The sequence below is a fragment of the Bos indicus genome, chromosome 9 (assembly GCF_029378745.1).
Source record: "Bos indicus isolate NIAB-ARS_2022 breed Sahiwal x Tharparkar chromosome 9, NIAB-ARS_B.indTharparkar_mat_pri_1.0, whole genome shotgun sequence".
Lineage (NCBI taxonomy): Eukaryota > Metazoa > Chordata > Mammalia > Artiodactyla > Bovidae > Bos > Bos indicus.
In genome coordinates, this window is record NC_091768.1 from 69,775,501 (window position 1) to 69,802,296 (window position 26,796).

Consider the following 26,796-nt stretch of genomic DNA (forward strand, 5'->3'; position numbering starts at 1 on the left):
AGTTGGACACAACTGAGCTACTGAACTGAACTCAAAGGATCTAGATACATAATATGTTAAGGGGTCAAAAATAGATCAGATTTTAGTTGGAAAACTAAGGTTGGATAGGAAAGTGGGACCAAGGGATGCAGGGACCCATAGTCAGGTAGATTTATTTAGATCTGATGCAAAAGAGGCACTGTAGATTTTAGAAGCAATAATAAAGTGAAAAAAAAAACAAAAAAAGAAACATTTCATTAATTGCATGATGACCTTGTTTAAATCAAAATGATTAACTTACTGGTAGGGCAGTGATGATCAATCCAATGGCATTCATCCATGCTGTAATGTTCTCTCTTGGCACTAAAGGCTGACTATTAGTTGGGAAAAAGAACAAAAAGGTGAAATTATAAAAACATTTTATATGGTTGACACTGTATCTTACTTTGAGAATATATATAATTTGGGGTTGACACTGATCTATCTCAATAAAACTACAATGGGTTTTTAGTGAGTAAAAATATAAATAAAAACTAAGTAAGGCTTTTCAATTTTTTCAATTTTCTTCTTTAACAATGGTTGCTGAGCTGAAAGACTATTTCACTTATTTATATTTATTCTCCAATCATTATCCTCTACTTTATATTGGCCTTTAAGAAGAAAATCTTGAAAAACTGTCTTTAGGGAAAAGTTAACGTTATGCCTAAGTTAAATGTCAAACAGCTAATAAAGAGTAGAAGAAAGAACAAACCCAGGTTTTCTGGCCGTTCAGGGCTCATTCCATTTCACCTTTATCACTAAGACGAGATCTGGAACCTAAAGATAGTCACTATTCAATGTGCCCTAGCCTTGGGACAACAGGTGTGTCTTACAGCTCCAAATAAAATATCATTCTCTTAAACACTGAATCTTATTGCACGCAACAGGATACACACCTCTTCAGGACAACATTTAGAAGAGCATTTCCAACATCCTGGCCGGAAACAGCCAAGGCCATGAGTTCCACACAAGTAACATGCAGTGCATGGGCAGCGGGGTTGGGAAACTCATTGAACCTCCAGTCACAGTTTGGGAATGGACCAGGAGATTTGCCAGCCATCGGTGCAGACGATTAAAGCAATAACTGATTGATAATTCTGAGATTAAAGGCTTCTGTTTGTATAGTGCTTTACAGTTTTCAAAGGTTGAACATGTAAACATTTCATTTGATTATCAATATATCTGATTATGAGCCCTCAATAAGTGATTTATTGGAGAGCTTAAGAGGCAAACAATACAAACTGAATACAAATAAATCTGACATGTGTTGATAGCAACCATGTGATCAGCCACAGGTATCAATGACTGGTCTTATATGAGTGGGTTCTTATTACCATGACATGACAGCTGTAGATGCAACCAAGGTATCCAAAGGCTTTATCAACCTATTTTCTCTTAGTTGTAGGAAAGTTAATAAGAACATTACTTTCTCATGAGTAGCTCTTTTACTTCAGGAAGGAATTCCTGTGTAGGAAAATTAAATCAGGCCTATATATGTAAAACTGCTCTATTTAGTAAATAGAGTGGCATCGTGTATAGATATATTAAGTATAGTGGGTTAATAATTTAAAACAGAAGTAAAGAAAGAAAACACCAATATAGAATCTTTTTCACTACCAAAAAATGTTTTACTATTATCTACTAATGTTTTAAAAATTATTCAGGGATTTATTTAAAGCGACAAAGTTCTATGTTCTCCATAGAACAAATGCATGTACTATAATACATAGTGTATTTATTTAGGAATGTTTTTCTTTGAAACAAATCTCTTCTCTAAGGTTTTGTTTTTTTTAAATAAAAGTTTTAATGGAGTAAATTTCTGCCATCTGGCATTATGCTGCTGATTTAAGACTTCAAAACCTTTACAGAAGTAAAAATTAAAAAATAAAATGTTCTAAAAAACTGAAGTCTTAGAATATATAAAAACTTTGGAATATTTAAAATGACAATATATGTTCACACAAATCAACATATAGTTATTTCTGTAGAGTCTGGAAAATCACAATGAAAAGGATATTATCTACCAGTCTGCCAATCAATTTGCAGTAGTAAGAGTCGTCTGGGACCCAGGGATTGTCTTCTCGTGCATTCATAGCATTTTTAAGGTAAGTGTCACTTAGACACCAGCCCTGTGGTCGGTTATCCTTGAGCGACCCAATGATTGCATGGACAAGTTTTCGTTTGAGACTTTCGCGATTTCTCAGGTGCATTTCATAATAATGCAGAGTATTATACAAATAAGTCACTGGACGATCTGCCAAGAAGAAAACATCACTACAATGTTTACCTGGTTACTGACAACTGTGAAAAACTGATCTATTCTCAAGATTGCCAAAAAATAGCTCAGAAGATTATAAAACTATTACCCATGTTAGGCAATTGCATACAATGGCTATTTTTATTTTAGGACAAGGCAGAAGGCTTCTAACAACATACACAGCTTCTACTGAAGGATAAGCATCACATTTAGATGCAGCAATTCCACTCCTGGAAATTTTTCCTGCAAAAATGATGCATGTGTAAGCAATGTAGCTGCAGCCTGTTTATACTAGCAAAAGATTAGAACAGCCTACATGATGAAAACAGGGGACTGGTTAAGTTAATCATGGCATGTATGAAGCAGCTTTGTATGATCTGATACTAAATAATCAACTGTAAAACCTTATAAAGGTTAATAAAAATAGTGTGTATATTATATTTGTGAAAAAAATAAACTACAAACCCCAGAATATTTAAGGTAGGATACATAAGAAACTGGTAACAGTGACTGCCTACAGGGAAGAAAGGAGGAGCTACAAGAATAAGCTAGAGGACAGGGGTGGGACTGACCACTTTCACTGCATCAGGTGCATATATTACCCAATCCAAAAAGAAGAGTATTTTTAAAGGAAAGCTCCCTTGAACTTCATATCTACTCTGCAGTGCTAAAATGCAATTCAGACTTCTGCTATGAAGGGAGATATCTTAGATAAAAGAGATATCTTAGGTCAAGGACTAAGAAGAACTGCCTCCCCACCCCCTCCACCACCCCGCCAGATAAAATACTCTCTATCCCCCTAGAGTGGGTATAGTCCGTGGCTGCTCCAGGACTTCCATGTTCTGTCACTGACTTCACTGTTCTCAGTCACCAGGCTCCAAACTTGAGAGTTGTCCTTGATTTCTTTCTTTCGATATTCTCCCCATAACTGGTCACCCAAGCTCAATTCCTACTCTTGACTCTCTCTCCCTTCCTTCTCATTTTCAGTGTCACCACACTTGTTTCCGGAGAAGGCAATGGCACCCACTCCAGTACTCTTGCCTCCCATGGACGGAGGGGCCTGGTGGGCTGCAGTCCATGGGGTCGCTAGGAGTCAGACACGACTGAGCAACTTCACTTTCACTTTTCACTTTCATGCATTGGAGAGGGAAATGGCAACCCACTCCAGTGTTCTTGCCTGGAGAATCCCAGGGACAGGGGAGCCTGGTGGGCTGCCGTCTATGGGGTCGCACAGAGTCGGACACAACTGAAAGCGACTTAGCAGCAGCAGCAGCATACTTGTTTAGATGCTAACTGACACAAGTCTTTGAAATGGCTTCCTCCTTCCAAGACACGCTGCTACTAGAACTGGACTCACCTTTCTAAAATAATGCTTTCCATACCATGACTTTACTCAAGAACTTCTAGTTAATTCTCCATTATCTGTAGATTATAAAACCAGAACTTCTCAACCTGGCATTTACAGTGATGAGTTGCCAGGTACAATTTAGCCCAATGAGGCAATTGTTTTTAAAAAATGCCTTGTTTTTAATACCTCCATGATTTTTCCAAAGGATTTCTCCTGCCTATTTTGCTCTCTTCTCCTTTCTGTTTATAAAAATCACATACATTATAGTTCAAACCCTACCCATCCAAGAAGCTTGCCAAGATCCATTTAGTTCACAGTAATATCCATCTGTTCTGAACTAATACTTCTCTCTTTCTGTACTGATTTGATAATTAATCACACAATATATAAAATAAGGCATCTCTTGCATATTATTTATTTTTGCTATAATTTACTTATTAATATTTTTATGTTGTCTATTTTATATATCAAGGTATCATCACATAGCACTTCTCCCGAAAATGCTTTTATTAAAAATTATTAAAATAAAACCTTTATAACGATTATTATCCATATGATCATGTTCAGCCTACTTCTGTCTATAGAGAGCTTAGATGGAATTAAAATTTGAAAAAGCTCACCATGAAATTTATATAAGCCTCCCAGGTGATCTAGTAGAGTCTCCAGTGATTTGGATACCGGGAGCAACTCTAAAAACCTGTGGATTACTATATCAAACACTGGGAGGAATCGGAGACACACATTTCCAAAATAGATGGGCAGATATGGAGACTGTATCGGCACAGGAGGATCAACCTGCTCCGCCAGGCCCTCAAAATAGAGCTTCTCCGGGTATTTCTGTGGAAGTGAGCAAATGGTAAATGTTTAGGGCATCTTTTTAAAATTTTCTTAAAAAAAAAAAAAAAGAGCTAAATAAACCTGCCATTTTTCAAAGAACATAGAACTATGTTTGCTCCGGTAATGCAATGAAATCTAGAGTCCTTAACAAAAATTTCTATTCTCCTAAAGATATACCAAAAGAGATTTACATATGAAAGGACTGGATTTAACTCTTCATTTTCTATTGTAAGTACCCAAACCTATTAAAACTGTAGTTTCAATTTGTTCTTAATATTAGAGAGACTCTAGAACCTTAAGAAAGTTTAGGCAGCTAAGTCACTTCTACACAGACCGGACAGACAAGAACAGACCTGCAGAGAAAACAGCCAAGTCAATTAGCCAAAGACCTAAAGTTTGGCCTTAAAAGGATGAAGTGAAGCACTAATTTTAATTAGTACCTTGTGATAATTCATGTGCTTGGTGTGCCAGTCATTCTGTAGCCAGTGTTCTGGGGAATTTTCCTTCACAAAGTCACTTACTCGATTTCTAAAATCATTTGGCTTGAGTAACAGCAACTGAATTATGAAATAACAAACTTGGGCTTCATTCCCTTCGTGGCTACGCATGGCCTTTGGAAAAAAAACAGAACAATTAAATGAAAATGACCAACCTATGCAAAAGCAAGGCTCCAGAGAGCCTAAATTTGAGAACAGTAAAATCTCACAATTAGAACTTTATTGTATAATCCATCCCAAAATAATTGTTCAGCATTCCCCAAACATGCCTGACACCTTTTTGCCTAGTTTGGGCTCTCACCTGGAATGTCCATCTTTATTTTTTGAAATTTAGCCCTCTCTTGAAGACCCATCACCTAAGCAGATGTGATCTTTCAGTGCTGCCTGGTAATACTTTCCCTACACCTCTAACTTACTATTTACTGATTCATAGACTTATCTTATTTCCCTTACTAGACTGTGACCATCTTTATATCTATGCTGTAGAGCTGAGAGGTGAATGTTAAGCACTTACACCCTTTAAACATCACTGCTGCTGCTGCTGCTGCTAAGTCGCTTCAGTCGTGTTCGACTCTGTGCGACCGCATAGACGGCAGCCCACCAGGCTCCCCTGTCCCTGGGATTCTCCAGGCAAGAACACTGGAGTGGGTTGCCATTTCCTTCTCCAACGCATGAAAGTGAAAAGTCAAAGTGAAGCCGCTCAGTCATGTCTGACTCTTCGCGATCCCATGGACTGCAGCCCACCAGGCCGATCCATCCATGGGATTTGCCAGGCAAGAGTACTAGAGTCAAATATCACTACTATAGTATTAAAACATGTAGCAGTTTCCAGCCTGATTCAGTGATTTTTCTTAAAATTTGGCCTGAAATAGACATCAAAGTCAAGAGAAAAAAAAACACTTGAGGAAAACTGGGTGACTATAAGAAGCATTCAGTTTCTTATATATTATGGCTAACAAAGTATACATAAATGATTATTAGCACTCTGAAAAAAAAACTTAATGACTTTTCTTTTTTTACTACTTCCTGCCTCTTCTAGGAGCTTTTGAGAATCATTTCAGAGCATCACAAAGCCAGGACCACATCTGTCTTACTTACTTCTATACCTTCTGTACAAACAACATAGTAGATATTCAATACATGCTTACTGAATGGATGAATAAAGAAATTGGGGAATCTTTAATTCCTTAGGGAATTGATAGCAATGTATGATTTACAGTATAAATTCATTAAATCTTTAAAAACAATATGGGGCTTCCCTGGTAGCTCAGCTGGTAAAGAACCACATGCAATGCAGGAGACCCCAGTTTGATTTCTGGGTCAGGAAGATCCCCTGGAGAAGGAATAGGCTACCTACTTGAGTGTTCTTGGGCTTCCCTGGTGGCTCAGACAGTAAAGAATCTGCCTGCAATGCAGGAGACCTGGGTTCGATCCCTAGGTTGGGAAGATCCCCTGGGGAAGGGAAAGGCTACCCATTCCAGTATCATGGCCTGGAGAATTCCATGGACTGTATAGTCCACGGGTCACAAAGAGTCAGACACGACTGAGCAACTTTTACTTTACTAGGAACAACATACGGCAGATCAGCACACGATCCATTAGTCATTAACACTGAGACAAAGAGAATGAGACTGCTTAGACCTGTTTTTAAGTAAGTGTATTCTTACCAGGCAGAGAATTAATCTGTCCAGTGTAACAATGTTGTACTTCCATACCATATCATTAAGAATTTCAATGCATTTGTTGAGTTGCTGACCTCCAGCTGACGTAGAGAACTCATATACCAGGAAATCTGCAAAAGTTCTCACATGGACTACTAAGGCCCTGGCTCCAATTCTCTCCAGTACTCTGGAAAGCAGAGAGTAAAAAATAAATTACACTGCTGTATAGTATGATGGACTGACAAATGGAATGCAGATCTAGGTTTTCGACTTACCTATAGCCAATCTGATTAATGTGATCTGTTTCCAGGAGCATTTTCCAGAGCAGACAAAGGAAGAGAGGAGGAGAACGTTGTGCAGAAAAGTGGGTGATGATGTCATTTTCGTTGGTCATTGACTTCCACTTCCTATACTCCTCCTCCACATTTTTTTTCAGATTAAAACGACTCTCTTGAGGTACATTATTTTGTTTAAAGAATGCCTACAAGGAAGATCAGAAGTTTATTTCAATGGCTATAGTAAAAAGGGCACTAGCTGCAGAATCAAGAAACCAGTTTCAGGCTTGACTCTAACACTAATAAATTCCATGTGCCCTCAAGTAACTCAGTAATCAGGGCCTAAATTTCTATATTGGGAAAATACAAAGGCTTTGATTGGATTATCTGTAAGATTCCTCTCCTAGATTTTCTAAACAGAAATTCCAAGCAAACCTGAATTCAAACTTTCTTCAGTCATCTGTTGATACTTCTGCTCATCTTTGAAAAAAGAGAAAAAGAAAAAGAATGTATGTACTCTTCCATTACATATTTTAATACCCCTATGAGGAAAATCCATTGCACTAGCCAGGTGGTTCTCAGAGCATGGTCCCCAGACCATCAGTATTAGCATGACCTCAGACCTGTAAGAAATGTGAATTCTTGGGCCCCATCTCAGACCTAATGAATCAGAAGCTCTGCAGCTGGAGTCTAGGAATCTAGCTAAACCACCTCTCCAGGCGATTCTGATAGGTTTGAGACCTACTGTTCCAGTCCTATTAGAAGTTATAGAAAACAGATGTTTACTATGCTTAAAATTTTCTCTGAAAAGTAGAAGACAGATGAGGTTTTCCTTTCTCCATATTATAATAGCCAAGTTTATAGCTTTTCTCTCCATGTGATTAAAAAAAGAAAAATCTGTCAAATGTACACTTGTGTATTCTGTGAAGCCCCATTACATTGTGTTTCTCCCCATTACTGTTCGGTGAGAGAGGAAGAATTGTTTAGGTCATGTGTTGCATCTCACAAGATTCTAAAACTGTTAACTAAAAAGATGAAGCCATAACAATTACAGTTTTAGAGACACATCCGCTCCTTTAATAGGACAAGGAACAACTCAAGAGATTTTGGGAGTAATAGCAAAGATTTACAAAAAAGAGAAATAAAAGCTAATATTCTTTGGATGCCATCAAAACTCTCCAGAATAACACAGTAAATGGGAAGACTGATTTCATATACCGTACATTCAATATATAATTCAAAACAAAATTACCTGTAGTGGGCCTGGAAAACAACTAAGAGTATGTGAAGCCCAATTGTGAGGTGTAAAACTCATGATGGTCTGAAGTATGTCTTTACACCAAGTTCCCTGAATTGAATCAGAGCCTGTGAAAAAATCTAACACAAACAAATAAATGTAACCCAGATATAAAAGATCATGTCCATAATTCATAGATGATAAAAAGTCACAAGTTTCTACAGTCAGAGAATTTCACTGCAGAGCATTCACCACTTAACTAGTAATCACATCAGTAAATAATGAAGATAACTAGTGAAAAAAATACAAAAGACATTTGGTACCTTTTTCTCTTTTTAAGATTACAGAACATCAGTGACATAACAGTGGTACAGGCCCACCACGGCTGCTCGTTTACTTCACTCCTGAGAGTGAGGTGTTATCACTTTACTGAGCCAACGAAACAGAAGTGTTCGAGTACAGCAGATATCTTTTCTGGCGATCGAAACACCTATAGTCTATAATCCTCTAAATCAAGGAGGTTTATTTATGCAAAATAAGACAGTATACACAAATGTATTTGAGGTTGCTAAATTCAGTAACTATTTCTCTAAAATAGCCATTCTCAAAGTGTGGTCTGCAGACTTTGTGGGTCCCCAATATCTTTCAAGGATTTGATGAGGTCAACACTATTAAAATAATAATAATAATAATAATAATAATAATAATAATAATAATAATAATACTACGATACCATTGGCCTTTTCACCATGTTGAAATGTGCACTGATGGTGCAAAGCAACGGTGGGGTAACACTGCTGGCCGTTGGAACAAATCAAACAGTGGTACCAAGTTATACTCATAGCCATTGTAATCTTCACCACAACACACTCTTAGCAGGGAAAAAACGCCAGTTTCACTTAAGACTCTCTGATAAAACTGTAAAAAAGATTATATCTCAGCCCTTAAGTATATCTGTTTGTAACATCTTGTGTGATAAAACGGAAGTATGCATAAGGCGTTCCAGCTACTCTTGAGGAAAAATACTTTGTGATTGAATATTGGGTCAAATTAGCTCTTTTTTTCATGGAATCCCAATTTTACTTGAAAGAACACACAGTTTTTAAGATTTGGGCATTAGGCAGATATTTTTCTTGAAAATTAATAAAGGGAGCCTCTAACTTTAAGAAGAACAAATAACTGTATCTTTCACCAATGATAAAATTTGACCTCTCAAGCGAACATCTGAATTTTGGAAAACATGTATCTACTACCACAAGCCTAACAGCTTTCTAAAACTTAAAGACTTTTTTCCTAATGAAATTTGTAGCAAGGTTAAAAAATATAATTTTCTGATACTGTATAATGAAATGTGTCAACATTTATAACATCTACCTACGTAATCCAGTAAATCAATGTTTTCCAAAAAACCAATCCATAAAGTTAAAATATGCATGAACACAAAATCCACTAAATAGATCAGTGGATTATAATGTGACTGAGTACAGAGTTCCCTGATAGGACTTTGGATTCTACATTGCAACGAACATTTAAGAAACGACCAATTTTTCAATTTTGTGTGACATTAAAGCAGATTCATAATTAGCTGGAAAAGCTATTTAAAAGGTTCCCTTCTCATCCTCATATCTATGTGAAACCATAGTGGTTTTTTTTTACTTCTTCTAAAATAACATCTATAATAGGTGAAATGTGAGAGAATTCAGCTATGTTCCTTTACACCAGACATTCAATTCAGCTATGTTCCTTTACACCAGACATTAAATTCAGCTATGTTCCTTTACACCAAAAATTACATTATTTATGTTTACATGCAATAGGCTTTTTATTGTTATTTTAAAATGAGTCATATCTTAAAAAGTCCTACTTTAATACCTAACAAAGCAAATATCATGGATATAATCCATATAAACAGAAAATGTTTGGGAATTTTAATCATTATTATTATTTTTGAGTATAAAGTGGTCCTGAGACCAAAAAGCTCAGGAACCATGACTTTAAAACCATGTCAGATGACTAAAAACTGACGTTCAACCAAATTAAAATGGTAATACAGAAGAACTTGCTTTAATGACTGAAATGGTAAAGATAAACAAACAACTGGTTTTTTTGGATACAAGTGAGAAGAATCTTTTCAATATGTTACCCACCGACCCCCAGCCCAGTAGTCAGGAGACACAGTACCCTCTGACACATCTGTTTCTGTTGCTGGTGGCTGCATGGTCACTGTACCTGTTACGTGAGTTGCTCTAGCTAAGGTCAGTATCAAGGCACGGTTCAGTTCTTCGGATTCCGCTGAGAGCACCGTCTTGGGATCACTGAGGAAGCGTGTAAACTGTGGCTGTACTTCTGAGCTACCTAGTGCTGTTATAAGCCTGAGTGCAGTACTCTCAACACTGCCAAGTGGGAGAACAAACACAATCATGAAAAAGTTAAGCTGCACATAAACTCAGAACTCTAGAATTAAATGCAATTCTAGGTTACATGCAAACTATAAATTTCTCTTCTTCAATTAAAAACAAACTCTTTTGTGTGAAAACAAGCTTTGCTTAACTTGGTTTTAAAAATCTGAGGTGTCAAGTTTAATAGCAAAAATCATCTGACATTTTTACCCATTTGAAAAAGATAGCATGTAGCTTTAAGGACTAAAAAAAAGATGTCACCTGGATACACAGCATTTCAAAAATGACATCTTTAAAATTTGGAATATATTTTTAATTAGAGCAAAATCAAAATGACATGATACTTTAACCATAAACTAAATAAGCACTAAGTTAAAACACAACGTCAAAGGTCATGGAAGTACTTGTTCTCAGTCCAAAAATCTCCAGGCAATGATTCAACTATCTTAGTAGGTTTCTATTTAAGAAGTTGAACTCTACTTTCTCTATACTGGAAATAAAACACTCCATAAGCAGAGGAATTTTATAACAGTGAATATTATAAGGTAATGGACTATGTTCACCATCTCGAACAAATTTTCTAACAAATCCAAGGAAAGACAGTCTCCAGTGAGCTCACCAGAGATGGAGCTGGTTCTGGTTTGTCTGTGCAACTGCAGCCAAAGTATGAAGATGACTTAGGAGCTGAACTCTGTAATGGGGCTGAATGTGGTGCATCCGGTAGCTGAACATCTCAAGAAGCGTATGCAAGATACCCCAGGCATGAGACTTAAAAACAGTTGGCAGAAGCTGACCTTGAAGAAGAAGAAGAAAATTTAAGACACTAATCAGTGAAAGCTATGAATTAAAAGATACTTAAAGAAAAGTCACATCAAGTAAAATCTATGCAAAGATTTTGATCATGAACACACACACATGCAAACACATAGATTCACACATATATTTCCCTAATTTTCTCCATAATTTGTACTGTAATTATAAGGAAGAGGACTTCCTTGGTGGCTCAGCTGGTAAAGAATCCACCTGCGATGCAGGAGACCTGGGTTTGATCCCCTGGAGAAGGGAAGACCCTTGGAGAAGGGAACAGCTACCCACTTCTGGCCTGGAGAATTCCATGGACTGTATAGTCCATGGGGTTACAAAGAGTTGGACACAACTGAGCGACTTTCACTTTCACTTTGTAAGGAAGAAAATTCAGATTCTTATTGTAACACCAAGTTTGCATTTTTCTTTGGAATTTGAAAAATGATAGACAAGTTCATCTGTGAAAGTAAAGAGCCAGGAAATGGGAAAAAATTACTCTAGCCTTCCTCATGTCTTCATTTATTTTTATTTAGTTATCGTTTAAATTATTTTAATAAAGTTAATGTTCCCAACCTTTCAAAGCATGAGGATCATTTTTTAATGTACAAATTATATCATAACCCATCCTTTCTGCTAAGAAAGCTTAATTTGACTTTCAATTATCTGGAAAGAATATGATTAAATGGTTAAAATGGTTAAAATGATACCACATTGGTAAAAAATTAGAATTACCACAAATCAGAAAAACACTTTCATATTAGAAAGTGTTTATTATTTAGAACTTCGTAATAACTAACAGACATTGTAATGCAGGAATTGAATTGTAATGCAATTAAATTGTTATTACACTGAATTGCACTGAATTGCAATGCAGTGGAGTAACATGCCTTCCGTATTGCCAGTGAGACTTGGAACTTACCTGCTGTCAGCAAGCCAGCCACATGGAATCATGGGTTTTATGATTACAGACAGGTCTGTCCTGTCCTGTTTACTGCATCCCAAGCACCCAGTGCAACTGCATGGCCCAGCCCCACCCCCACTTTTTAACTACAACTTTAAAAAAATGTATCCCATTCCCTGGATCCTCTGTGAGGGTCTTATCCCTCTTTTTTGCTCTATTTTTCTCTGTAAGATTTATTTTATATTTCAGTTATATATATTTTTTGTCATTTTTCTCTTTAGCAGGTGATCTCTACGATGAGAGTGACTTCTGCACACTTCTACATTCCTAGAAACTAGTAAAGTGTATGTTGAATGAAGAAAAAGGTTAATGGTTATAAAACATCAGAAAGTCCTGTCTTACTGATAAATCCTTTGATGCCCAAAGATTCTATTTCCATATAGACCAATAAACGGCTGTAAGTTTCCACTAGGGCTGGAGCCAAGGCCACACTGGACTTTGCGTGAGCAAGTTTTATCACTCTGGTAGCAATGCTGTGGATAAGGCTGAGGAGAAACAACAACATAAAATAAAACAAAATAAAAATCCAGATTTTTAACATAAATACAGGGATTGTTCTACTTATAGGGAACTTGGTATAAATGTGAACTTCTAGCTGAGATGAATCAGCTTTTTTTGTCATTTAGGTTATGCAGGACATATGGTAGTGACACACTGTACAACCTGAGGCTGATTCTGGTTTCCACGTTGCTTTCAACCTGCATCAGGGTCTCTCTGCTCCCAAAACAGCAAAATTTGGGTACAACTCATAAGAATGGAATAAAGAAGCTGTGATACATATATACAATGGAATATTCCTCATCCATAAAAAGGAACACATTTGGATCAGTTCTAATGAGGTAGATGAACCTAGAACCTATTATGCAGAGTGAAGTAAGTCAGAAAGAGAAAGATAAACATCGTAGTGTATATATATGGAATCTAGAAAGATGGTACTGATGAGTTTATTGGCAGGGTGGCAATGGAGAAAGAGACATAGAGAATAGACTTATGGACACAGGGCAGGGGAAGGAGAGAGTGAGATGTATGGAGAGAGTAACATGGAAACTTACATCACCATATGTAAAAGAGACAGCCAATGAGAATTTGCTGTATGACTCGGGGAATTCAAACAGGGACTCTGTATCAACCCAGAGGCGTGGGATGGGGACGGAAATGGGAGGGAGTTTCAAGACAGAGGTGACATATGTATACCAATGGCTGATTCATGTTGATATTTTACAGAAAACAACAAAATTCTGTAAAGCAATTATCCTTCAATTAAAAAATAAATCTTTTAAAAAAATACTATGCTTGAATGCTTTTAGGCTGTTTTCCTTTTCCAAATATGTAACTAAAACCATTTAAGAAATTAATTTTTGTTACAGAACCACTTAACAAATAGCTGCAAAATCCAAATATTAACTAACAGGATTACCTATTAATATAAAGTATTAACAGGGCTATATTCAACTCCATCCATACGCCAGTAAAGTGCATGTATGATTCTAGCACATTTACCGTCTGAAAAACAGAGTGGCTTTTCTAACCAATGCTCTCCCCACCTGGAGGCCCACACACACATTCTGTTTGACCTATGCAGTGTTTGAAGCTTGAGTCAATATTTAATGGTTGAAAGTCTAGAAATAAAAATCTGGATTTCTAGCCCTTTTCAAAAAACATTTAGAAGAACTAACTACATTAGTATGCAGTTTTACATAATGGAAATTAGCCCACGTGGCAGTACTGTGAGCTGAGCCCCACACACTCCAGTCATTCACAATCCCTCTCTATACACAAGCTTCCTGGCACACGGTTACCTGACTTGCCTGCATGCAGCACCAGGCACCACTCACTTAATCATCAGCTTAGCTCCCGTGGGCACTTGGGGCCTTTTCTGTCTTGTAGAAACCATAAATGTCAATTCTAAAAGCACCCCTATATATATAGTCAATATAAGAAAGGTATTACAGGTTTTGCATCCCTGGACACAGTAATTCTACTTCTAGCAAGTTATTTAATAAAAATGGGATTATGGATAGGTGCAAAGACAGCCAAAAAGATAATCTTCACAGCCATTTTTATAACACTAAGACACTGCAAATAATTTCAGTATCCAACAATATGCAATATAGACCTAAAAAAAGACCTCTATGTAGCAATTAAAACAGATGGTTCTGAAAAGCACTAGCCCTAAGATGTTTAATTAAAAAATGAAAATAAACAGGTGTTTAATAGAGTTAGATACAACTTAGCAACAGAACAACAATGAGAAAAAGGTGGCCATAAATAGTACTGTAGTTAAGAGCACATTTTGAAAAAAAACAAAAAAAAAAACCCTATAAATTCATATATATACACATAGAAAAAGGACTCAGAATACATATATACAAATGTAATTTTACAATGCTTATTTTTCAAGGAGGGATTATAGCAATTATTTTCATTTTCTTTGGGCTTATATGTATATTCTAGAATTCCCATAATAAACAATACCATTTTTGTTATAGAATAAACCTAAAGGTTTTTTAAAATATATCTGACCATAAAATATACACAACTAATCGTGAAATCATGTCTTTACTATACTGATATCAATTCCCTGACATAAAACCAAACAAATAAAAAGAATATACCTCATTTTGGCATGAACCGTCAGTGAATCCAGGAGGTTCATTGGTAAGGGCGTAATAGATCCTGAAGCCAAACAGCTCGTTCCAGGAAGTGGTATCCTCATAATTCCATTTCCATAAATAGTCTCCACCAGAGCTCCCATAGGTAACGTAAAACATTCTGAATTTGTAGAGTATGCATTACATAGCAGGGCGATCTTATAGTCATTCATTTGTAAACTCTTATTTCTAAGACTCTGCTGCAGGAACCTAAAATTTCAAGTTCCATTAAATAGAAAAAATGAAAATAAATTCCAGAAAGGTAATCTGCTTTTTTTTTTTTTTAAATAAAAGTTTAATTTTATGCAAGAGTTTGAGCAAGCTCTGGGAGATGGTAAAGGATAGGGAAGCCTGGCGGGCTGTCGTCTATTGGGTCACAAAGAGTTGGACGTGACTGAGCGACTGAACAAATATACTATCTTTATTCCTACCGATATCATAGTTTCTGCCAAATGAGTGCTGACACACAAAAAGTTTAAGAAGCATTTCAGAAAGAATGTTAGCAGTTAAAAGTGAACAATGAATGGTTATTTGTTAAATAGGTACTACATATACTGCACTAAGATTCAGATAATGAAGAAATAAGTCACAGATTCATGAACTAGGCTTCTATCTATTATCTACTTGCTTAAGTACATTCAAATGCCTTCATTACAGATGTCACTAAGGAAAAATGGTTAAGGGGTATCATACAATGAAAGTCAAATGAAATGTGAAATCTGACTACCCTAAAGTCTCCTGTGAAGAGATCTGACAGTCCTTTTTAGAAGGTCTAGGTGGGAATTAACACCCTTGATGGAGCCCAGTCCTATCTAAAAAAGTGCGTCTTTTTTGGGTAATCACAGCTTTGGAAATGATATAAGAGAGCATGCCAGCCAAATCAGTTCAGTCAATCCTGGCAGCCCAGGGAGTGAGTGATATCTCAATCAGGCTCAAATCTAAGAAATTCTGAAACATTTTTACATATTTTTGGAAATTAAGTATTTTAACTAAGATAAAATACATAAAAGCAAAAATAGACCTGGAAATTAAAAATATATATATATACATTTATATATATATCCCCGTACATATAAACAGGATTGGTAATCTTCTAATTGCTTTCTGCTGCAGGTATTGATTAGGTTCTTTTAGTTATAATGTACACATTAAATATTTATCCTTACCTCCAGTGGATGTTGGAAGATTTTCATATTTCATATAAATACTGAGACAATTATCATTAGCCTTCAACCCACTATTAAGTTAAAAAAATGAACTGTCAAGCTACAAACAACTTACTCATGGTGAAGCTTTAGGGAGTGAGGTATTGGAATCTGTAGTTTGGAGTTGTCATTTTGGGCTTTTCTGTTGAGGTGAATCCAAATGCAGGTCATGGCAAAGGCATGAGTTGACTGGGGTTTGTTAATGTCAGGAACTGGGATAAACTAAAAAAGAACAATTTGCATATTATAAGAAAGAGTAGAGTGAACTAATTATATATATTATAGTAATCCATTTCCGCTATACTTCTTTTTAAAATATCCTGTATTAATTTAGCTCCAGTTGTCCTTTGTTCAATAATACAAATCAGATCTAACAGCTATCAAATATTGAAACTATTAAAAGACTGCTTTTACTTTCCAAGAAAACAGAGCATTTACAATCATTAAATTTTTATTCTTTAAAATTTAAACACATCATATGAAGAAATTAATCACATCATTATTTTACTGAGTGTGATAAACATGAATAGAGAATTTCTAAGAGTCACATGTATGCTTTTCAACAACATGTAAGAGATAAGCAATCTAAATGAGCAGCATCAGACGTACTGTATATTGATGGGTGAAATGACATAGATGTCTGGAATTTGCTTTAAAATTATCCAGCATTAGGAAAAACAAGATGAGGAGGAAAGATGAAATAAGAATATTTCTTGGTGATGGGTACATAAGAGTTTCTTTTTTTAATTTACTCTACATTTTTGGTGCATTTAAAAATTTCCGTAATAAAATGTTCCTAAAAAATGGCAATCATCAATACATACCATATTTCAAACACCTTATATAATAAGCACTGGTGTGACACTGGACAAGGAAATGGCAACACCCTCCAGTATTCTTGCCTGGAAAATTCCATGGATGAAGGAACCTCATAGGTTACAGTCCATGGGGTCACAAAGAATCAGATGTGACAGGGACTTTATTAGTGTGACACACTCAATTAGCAAACAACCAAAGGAAAAAAAAATTAACAGATACTGATGTTATTTGGTCCTTAAATGTGTATATATTAAAACAGTTTCACATTCTTAAAAAATTGTAAACCTTTTTAAAATATAGAGAAAGAGTTTGCTATACTAGATGTTCGACTGTGATCTGACTGTGATTAAAGATAAACTTCAGAAACAATCCAGTTAAATTTCTTCATTTTACATAGAAATGAACTAATGTCAAGAGAGACTGAATGTCCATCCCATGATTACAGGTATTACAAAAACTGGGAAAAGAACCATGTTTCCATTTTTCAAGTCCGGTGCTCTTTTCACAAAATTATACTAACATTCTTAAACATAAACTAGACATAATTCTAATTCAGTAGCCAAACTTACTTCTTTTTCTGGGTACAGAAGGTCGAAGAGCTTCATGACAGGAAGAAAATCAGCTAGTGCATTTTTCTGAATACTTCCAGAAATGAATTGCAAGAGAACCCACATAAGATGATCTCTGCCTTTAATCAGTCCTCGCCCTGCCAACTGTAAAAGATATTTAAATGCACATCTGCAGTCAAAGAAATAGATTTATAAAGTTTAAAGAAAAAAATAGAGAGAGAAATCTTGTTCTTAGAAAGTTAGCATCTAACTTTGGCATTTACTGATTACTTTGTCTCTACTCAAGGCACACCCAGCAAAGCTTTTAAAATTAATATTGCTTCTCCCTGATCTCCAAAACAACTATGCTTATCAAAAATGAAATGTTTTAGACATAATTAAGTCGAGTATGTGTGCACGAGAATCAAGTTTAATATGGGAATATTACTAAAAATACTGCATCAAAACACAAGGAGTCTGGGGTGGGAGGTGGGAGGGAGGTTCAAGAGGGAGGGAACATATGTACACCTATGGCTGCTTCATGCTGACATATGGCAGAAACCAACACAACATTGCAAAGCGATTATCCTCCAATCAAAAATAGATAAATTTTAAAAAATACCAGAGTTTGTTATTATTTTAACAAAAAGGTTAAATTTATTTATTTTTAACTCTTCAAGGACTGGTTATCAAAAATACTTTTCCTAGTTTCCTATAGATTGTAACAGAAACCAGTGGTGGTGATAGGGGTGGTAAGTAAGTGGTGGTCAAAAGGATTTTAACAAGTTTTATGAAAAATTTCCCCAAGATAATCCAGGCTATCAAGATGTTACAGATATAACAACACTTATTTTATTCCCACTCCCACTCAATGTGTATAAAGCCTTATGCCTAAAGCCAACCTTTCCCACACACTTACTCTTCTACTCGTGTTCTCTATTTTGGATTCACTGTCCTCCTTTTTCATTCACTGCCAAAGCAGAAACCAGTGAGTGATCCTGGATTCCTGTTACTCTGTCACCTATTGCCATCAAGTCCTATTAATATATTTCCCAGCCTACCTGGTTTCTGGCTCCTCCTCTTTTCTGCTTTAGGCCCTCAGCCTCTCTCACCCAGACCACTGCAACAGCTCCCTTACTAGTTTCTTGGCCTCTGATTTTGGCTTCATTCATCTCTACATCACTGTCTTCCCATATGTGATGCTTAGCAGTAATTTTTCCAGCTTGTATCTGATGATGTCTTTCCGTTCCTCATTTACTTCCCAAAGTAAATTTAAATCCTTAGAACAAACACAAGGGCATATAAAGGTCTCCATGTCTGGTCTTACTTTCCTGCTTTCCTCATCTCACCAACACTTTCCCTTCTATAGTTTTCTTTCATGTTTTCACACATTTCTACCTCTTTCTAAATGATCACTTTATTGCCATGGAAACACTTTCCTACCTTTTTCCCCTTGGCAAATTTCTACTTGTTTTTCAAGTAATAGTTTCAAGCCCCCTTTGATAAAGCCATTCTTGGGTGTCTTTAACAGAGACTTTTCTCCTTCATTTCTATTGCAAGGAAACATGCTTCCATTATTATTATAGCCCAATTGTTTATACCTACATCTTCTCACCAGCAAGGAGCTCTCTGAGGGCACTATATTAGGCCTTTTCATTTGGAATCTCCTGGTCCTGGCACTGTGAATATGTGCAATGAATACCTGAATCAGTTTTCACAGTGACAAGAAAGTGAAAAGTGAAGAAACCGTAAGAGCACTGAACAAAAGAGAAATCAGAGCTTGGAACTTGCGTTCACTAGATACACCCGTCTGAAATATACTAATCAACAGGTGAAGTGGCTCTGAAAAAGGGTGTGTACTTACCTTCTGATGAAGAGAAAGGACCATATGTGGGAAACTTGCAAACTGGAAAAGCACAAAGAAAATGAGCTGACTCGAGAGATGCTGCCAGAGGAGTTGGCTTGTTCCCCCATCATCAAACTTCTCCTCGGTCTCAGATCGCTCCATGGCATAAACCACCAGATCCACCAACTGGTCCTCCAGCACAGGGCAGCGCTGCTTGTGCTGTAGGGCAGAGATTAAATACAGTATTCCAAAAGCCTCCCAGTTAGTTTCAGAAGTTACCAGTTAATGGGTATTCATTGTAACAAAGAGGCCAAGAAGCATGGAATGAAGTTGAACTTAGAAAGTTAAGGCTAGGTTTAGTCCATTAAAGCTGCATCATGTTATATTATCACAGAGGATGAGTTTCATAAAAAATTAGTTTTCAGGTCTCACCTAAAACAGGCTTCCCATTAACTTTTACTACAGACATCATTGTTCCAGAATGACAGAGGGAACTACACAGTAGAAAATTCTGTTATTTATTTCTTGAACAAAGATCATTTTAAAGATATATGAAATGGTGATAACAGTATTAATTTTGCAATCTAATTCAAAATATGAAAATCCTGGATTTCCAGGAATCACATATTATGACAAGAGAGCGAACAAAGCAGTGTGTGATCTAAAAGTAGTCACCACTGGTTTACACTAGCTTTATATACAGATGTATATCTAAATATTCAATGTCTGTTTTTCAACGTGTGGTACTTATTTGATACTGAAATGGAAACTTCCTCTATTAGAAAAAAAAAGACCTTAAAGTTAAAGCTATGTTCTTCCCTCTTAGAAGTCAAACATTATGCAGCTTTAATTTTAAATTAGACTATTTTAAAATCTAAAACAAGAAAAAGAATTGAGTTTAAACACTAAAATGAAAATGCAACTTCCCTTTCTAGAGGCAAAAAGGTTTATGCTTTGTAAAGTGATTCAAAAGCTTTTATCAAAAGAAATGTTAAGCCATATTTTAAGCCATTTTCATATTTTAATAAAATATGTTATATGACTTAATAGCCAGGCAGTTGGAAGCCTTACTAATGAATACAATACTAATATAGATGCGTTCCCTATAAACTTTAGATGTGATTATTAGTCTTTTGCCATGAAAAAGGGATATGATTTCTTTAAATTTAGGGGAAAAATGCAAAATGGGGACGAATTTGGAAAAAAACAAAACATAATGAATAGCATCCCCTCTTTTGCATGCTTTCTGCCAGCTCCAAACTTGTAAAGCTCCAATATAGCTGCACTTCCTTAAAGCATGCAAATAAAACAAACATCTATCCAAAACAGTAAGCATCAATGGTTGTTTCATAATTTTTCCAAAAACACAATGCCATGATCACAGTTCAACCACATTACAGTTTTACGAAGAGCAATATTAACACCACCAGTTGGGACTACAGTACTTTTCCTCCAAATGTAATTATCATTATGAAGCAGAGCAAAGTGCAACAGACAACACTACAAACTATTTCTTAAATCAGCATGCAAAACTACTGTGTACAGGGCTTGAAATTCACTAGTTCTGCCAACCACCAGCAACCTAAGAAACGTGTCCGACAACACAAATTTAGAGTGAGATCATTCCAAGTATACGAGAGTCAGAAAAATTTGTGAAAAGAAGTAAAGCCAGGATTTCCAGTAGGAATTTTTCGTTAGTGATGGGAATTTGGTTCTAGTTTGGAAACTAACCAATTTGTCATCTATTCCTCCACCCACGACAGTCTTCCATCAATCTGCTTCAGGAAAAAAGAATAAACTAAACAAGGTTGCTTTTTAGCACCTGGGTCATTTTTTTTGAGTTTTCCATGTTAGTACTGGCTATTTGTTTAAAAAAACTGAATTTTAACCTACATATTTTTAGAAGTGTAGTGATTTATGGTCAAAGAGTTCATGATTCAGAGGAAAACCAAAAATACTAAGATTTTGGCAAAGTAAGAACTAGGAAATTTACAGTCAAAGCTGACAATCATTCAATATGTATTAAGACTCAAGACTACCCCCAAATTTTCTATTAATAGTTAAATCAGTCAGGTATATCTAGGGCACCAAATGCAGCTACTTAGTCTGAGGGTAGAAGAACATCTGTCAAAATCAACTCTGCGTTTCCCAGGTGTTTCTGGTTAAATCCAAGGATAGTTCTCAAACCATGCTTAGGGATAGCTTAAACTTACGTTCCTCTTTTACTTGCCAATTTTAATAATACCAAAAAAAGAGAGAGAGAGAGAAGTATGGATTATAAAATGAGCTGTGCTGCTAACTAGAGTACGTTTTGTTTTAGTTTTCAACTGCTAAAAGGTAAGTTCATTAAAATTAAGACTCCCTACCACACAAATTATTTTATAAAGTGGAACGTATCTGTAAATCAGTTTAATGACTTTAATTATCAATCACTAGACTGGTAGCCAATGGATGCTATGTCTATGACTATTCACAAGTTGCTGAAAGCTTTCATAAATTTAAGTCTTCAAGATGTAGGTATATAAGTTGAATTAGCTTACATCATACATATATGAATGTTTAGTTAAAGCCTCTTTTTAGCAGTAAGAATCTAAATTTAGCATTTTAATTTCTGCATAATGGTCAAACTGTATTGGAAACTTATTTTAGATTTTCAATCTGAAAATCAGCCACAAGGCATTAATGGAAACATGAATATTAATCCCCTCCATGCCCTTGATTTTTTTCCCACCACTATTTAAAATGGCAAATGATAATGCTTTCAGTCTTAGTAACCATATCCTATATTAAGTGGCCCCTGATATTTCCATGTAATGGTTTTGGTACTGCTTATGTGGTACAATTTTAACATATTGTAATTAGGTGTGTGCATTCTAAGTTGCTTCAGTTGTGTCCGACTCTTTGAGACCCCATGGACTGTAGCCCACGAGGCTCCTCTGTCCATGGGATTCTCTAGTCAAGAATATTGTAGTGGGTTGCCATGCCCTCTTCCAGGGAATCTTCCCAACCCAAGGATCGAACCTGTGTTTCTTGTCTCCTGCGCTGGCAGGTGGGTTCTTTGGAAGCCCACACATTTAGGTAGGCATTGGTTAATTTAAAAACCATTATTTCAGAGATAGAAATTAATTTTAAAGCAGTATTTATTCAGGACAACTTGGGAAGAAAAAATCTCTTTGTATTTCATTTATCATATTCTCTACCAACCAGAACTGGAGTCCCCTGTCAGTTAATACCACTTTCAATGGTGCCTTTTAAGGATAAACTGAATGATCAGTCTAGTACTTCACTATCTTAGCACTGCCAGAGTTCATACACCACCACATCTAAGAGCTTGAGGAATGAATCTGTTTTGTAATGCTCTTTTTCAGGAGAAGGAACACAAACTGTTGTGCAAACACACAAAACAGGATTTTTCCACTGTGAACACTCTACCCTACTGGTCACAGAACTGGGCTATTTATGACCTTCTGAATGCAACCGATTTTAGGATAAAGTACCATAGCCCAATTCCTACTGGAAAATACAATATGGACAGCTCTTAAAAGGTTTCAAAGCTTTAAGTAAATTATTGCATTGCTAGAGAAAGGATAAGAAAGTATAGTGCTGGATATAGTTCTGTAATGATAACAGATATGATAACTTGTTAATTTTTAGTCATATGCTTCTTATACAGTGTGCTCTCATTTTCCACCCTACTTTCTAGGTGGTAAAAATAATATGTCAATTCGGCATAAAGCTTACATTTACAAATCCACTCACTACAGTGTTTTCTACCAAAACAATTACTGATGAATTGTGAACTTTTGACAATGTTTACACTACAGTGGGATCAATACTAATAATGTTCTGTCAGCATTTCCATTATAAACTTTATTTTTTACGGATTTATGTCTTAGTCATAAACTTTTTTTAGGTTGAAACTTGTTATTAAAAGGATCAGATCAGAAATATCCTTCTCTAAATTTCATCAGTTTCTCGTTTAAGAAGAGCTGCCCTCCAAAAGCAAAAAGTTAAGGATGGCTAAGGATATCTGGGGGGCGGGATTCAAATGACCATGGGTATGTTTATTCACCAAACTGCAAAAAAAACCTGAGTCAAGTATGCCTTAAAGTTTATTGCAAAAATTAGGTTTAAGACAGCATGAAAGCATTCTTTCAAGGTTAACTGAATACTTACCTCTAACTCAAGTGAAAGCTCATCAGAGTTAATGACTTGGTGTTTAAGATGTTACACTGACAGGTTATGTGAGGTAACTGTCAGCTACTGTGCTGTGAAGCAGTTTCAGTTTCACATGAACAAAGGCTTGTCCAAACAAGAAGACTTGGTAAATTTTTCAGAAGAAAAAACTTAAAATAATAAAAGAGATACTGCTACTAGGGTGAGGTTTGGCATGCAAAGTTTCAACACTGAGCAAGTTTTATGGCCAAGCTATATGTCCTTAAAAATAGGGCTTTATAAATGGAAGCACTGGCACAACCTTCACTATAGTATTGCAAACAGCAACGCTATTTTATACAACTTGGACAAGAACGTCTTATTAAAATCAAAAAGCTGGTCTATTTTAATATGCTGGGCTCAAAAATTTTTAACAAAAATAATTAGAATCACTATTTTGCTTAAAATCTCAAAGGTGAAAAGTCCTGGAACAGACTTGGGAATGTATAAGAGTTCGTTTCATAAAGTCTGGCCATTTCGTGTTCCTCCTGCCACAGGTGGGCTTCCACTGAGAGGCGCTCACTCCAGGAGGGGGTCACTTCCGGCAAAGACTGACAAAGAAGGGTGTTTGTCAAGCAGGTGTGGGGTCACCTAAGAGTGTGACATTTCTTAGTCAATCTCCACGTTTCCAAAAAAACTTCCCCATGTGACGCTTACCACTCCAACTTGTAAAAGTAACGTATCTCTGTTAAACTGTTTTTTTCTCTTTTTTTGTTTTGTTTTTAATTTGTTTTTGTTTTTAGGCAAAGCAAGGCAGGTATTTTTATTGATGTCGTTGTTTGTTTATGTTTTAATTATCTGGAAAGATAAAGGCCACCACAAATCTTTCCATCTCTGAAAATTCCACCAGGCTAGCTTTAGCCCTAAAGTAGGAAAAACAGTAAAATGGAGTGGGAAGGAAAAACAACTCATCAAAAAATGACAGGCTTTATCAAATGCCAGGTGTTGTCTCTTGATTTAAAAAAAAAAAAAAAAAGAATATTTAAAAACAAAAAACAAAAAACAAACAAACACCAAAAACCAAAACCAAAAACAATCCACCAAAAACAACTCTCATATCCCAAGAAGAAATTCATTTTAGTGGCCTTGGTCTCAGCATGGTCCTGCCAATTTCAAGCCCCGACCATACATGTATTCTCTAAATGGAATCAGTGGCTACAAAGCGGCCAGCGTATCGTTAGTCACAATACAACAGTAAGGTTGTGAACATACCTGAGCAATGTTCAAGGTCTAGAGCATTGGAGGATGGGCAGGACAAGACAGGACAGAACAAAAATAAAGGAAGAAAAAAAGAAAAGACAAAACAGTGACTATGAGGCCAGCCTCAAGGAACCCAGAGTCAGCACAAACCCGCCCACATGTCAAACCACCAAAAACATACACCAAAAAGAAAAAAAACCAAAAAACCAGCAATTGAGGCCATGCTGAAGATACCAAGGGTTATAAAAATAGACACCCAAACAAAAAAAAAAGTCAAAAATTATGGTTAAGTCATGTGTAGGTTTCTCTGGCACAAGGTATACTTGAAACTGGCCTTATAGAAAAAAAAGCAATGCAAAATAAACCAACTTTTAAAATATCTCCTTTTTAATTTAAACATTCTTAAAGCAATATATAAATGATAGAAACAATATATTACTTAATAAACAATATAGTTTAAAAAATCATCAAATAGTTCTTAACTGTTTTGCTCAGTTAGCTATAGCAAAGAAAAGAGAAAAGAATAGTGCAGATTCTATGCAGAATTTACTAGGTTTCCAGCACAGTACAGTACCTGCTTATTTAAACCTAGCATATTGCAGACCATATCCCTGGAATAAGGCTGCTCCAAAACATATCTCAACAAAGCAGTCTGTGGTTCAAACAGATCCTTTAAAGAAAATAAAGAAAATCATTGCTTCAAGATCAGAGTTAATGTTCATTCAAAAAATTTGAAATTGGGATAAAAAAATCCTCTAAAGGCTCTTGTTACCTTCACACAGTAGGCAGTATCTAGTGGGAAAAAATCAAAGGATTTTAGTGTTTACATTAATCTGCTCCCACCCTTCATTTGATAAATGATGTAACTGAGTTGAAGGGACTTGCTCATGGTCATAGAGAAAACTTTAGGAATGGCTTCGGCCACAGTCATGTGAAAGTCTTAAGCATCACTGTAAGGAATGGATTTTCTGCCCAGAAATCTATCAAAGAGGAAAGGAGGCAGTTTCTAACCATTCTTCTGTAAGTATAAACGTAAACATCATTTCCAGATTCGGGAGGACAAATGACTTGACAGCACAGGGATTTATAGTGTAGATTCCGACTCAGATTATCTGAGTTCAAATCCTGACGATACTGTTTGAAAAGTTAACACCCCACGCTGTGTCTCAGTTTCATCACCCGGATAGTGGAAATAGTAAGATGATAGTTTAAGAATAAAAGTTGTTATGAAGTGAAGTTCTTAAAACTGGGCCTGGCATATAGGAAGTACACAGTAAGTTTATCTGTTTTTATTACTGCTATGATTGTACATTCCACTTAGTTTATCACTTTTTTATCTTTCAAAGTATTGCTGACTAGTATCCCAAGAGCTGTGAACTGTCACCTTAGCTGTACTATTTTATCCTCCTTCACTTTGGGGTAAGTCTCCCAATCACTCTCTACATCATTTTTGACATGAAACATTTACAGAACACTATCTGGCCCTCCCTTTAACCTGCTCTGTCATCCCTCCAAACCCCAAGATACTAAGATAAATCTGCCAATGTGTTTCATCAAAGCTTTATGTCTATATCTCATATTTCATATTATGGATATATGTGGATTTTTCTCCTTGAGAAATTTCTACTCTACTTTTGTCCTTCCCCACCTCTCCCCTTTTGAAAAAAATGCAACAAATAAGGAGGCTCACTCTTCAAGTTTTAGGGACACTGCAAATTCATGTTTAGTCCTTGCTTTGTAAAGGAAATGTGAAAACAAGGAATCAATTTAAAAATTCAATTATCTAACACGAAGTACTTTGCCAGGAAGTGGACCACTGGAACATAAACACCATAATATCACAAACCACAGGCTAAACTTGGATCCTGAAATCATATGACATAAACCATAGTTTATGGTTATAAACTATCTTTCATTGAATATTTACTTTTTCAGTCTATGAAGAGACAATTTAGCATTACATAATATATAATCTTGGATGAAGACTCTGATGGATCAAAAGCTCCATCATATTGAGC

General features: G+C 36.0%; 1 protein-coding gene across 2 annotated transcripts in view; it reads right to left on the reverse strand.

Moving 5' to 3' along the window:
- Positions 1-26,796, reverse strand: part of MED23 (mediator complex subunit 23) — a 43,765-nt gene that overhangs the window by 7,095 nt on the left and 9,874 nt on the right. The window contains exons 10-26 of one of the 2 annotated variants that reach the window (XM_019967441.2): positions 25,353-25,448; positions 24,791-24,808; positions 19,382-19,582; positions 17,539-17,682; positions 16,227-16,372; positions 14,910-15,155; positions 12,637-12,779; positions 11,149-11,323; positions 10,360-10,523; positions 8,146-8,270; positions 6,894-7,099; positions 6,625-6,805; positions 4,901-5,071; positions 4,244-4,460; positions 2,036-2,272; positions 915-1,080; positions 281-353 (exon numbers count right to left, since the gene is read on the reverse strand). In XM_019967441.2, coding sequence (XP_019823000.2) covers positions 281-353; positions 915-1,080; positions 2,036-2,272; positions 4,244-4,460; positions 4,901-5,071; positions 6,625-6,805; positions 6,894-7,099; positions 8,146-8,270; positions 10,360-10,523; positions 11,149-11,323; positions 12,637-12,779; positions 14,910-15,155; positions 16,227-16,372; positions 17,539-17,682; positions 19,382-19,582; positions 24,791-24,808; positions 25,353-25,448 — 2,709 coding nt within the window. The remainder of the gene's footprint in view (positions 1-280; positions 354-914; positions 1,081-2,035; positions 2,273-4,243; positions 4,461-4,900; positions 5,072-6,624; positions 6,806-6,893; positions 7,100-8,145; positions 8,271-10,359; positions 10,524-11,148; positions 11,324-12,636; positions 12,780-14,909; positions 15,156-16,226; positions 16,373-17,538; positions 17,683-19,381; positions 19,583-24,790; positions 24,809-25,352; positions 25,449-26,796) is intronic. The other variant, XM_019967442.2, reaches the window with a different exon arrangement.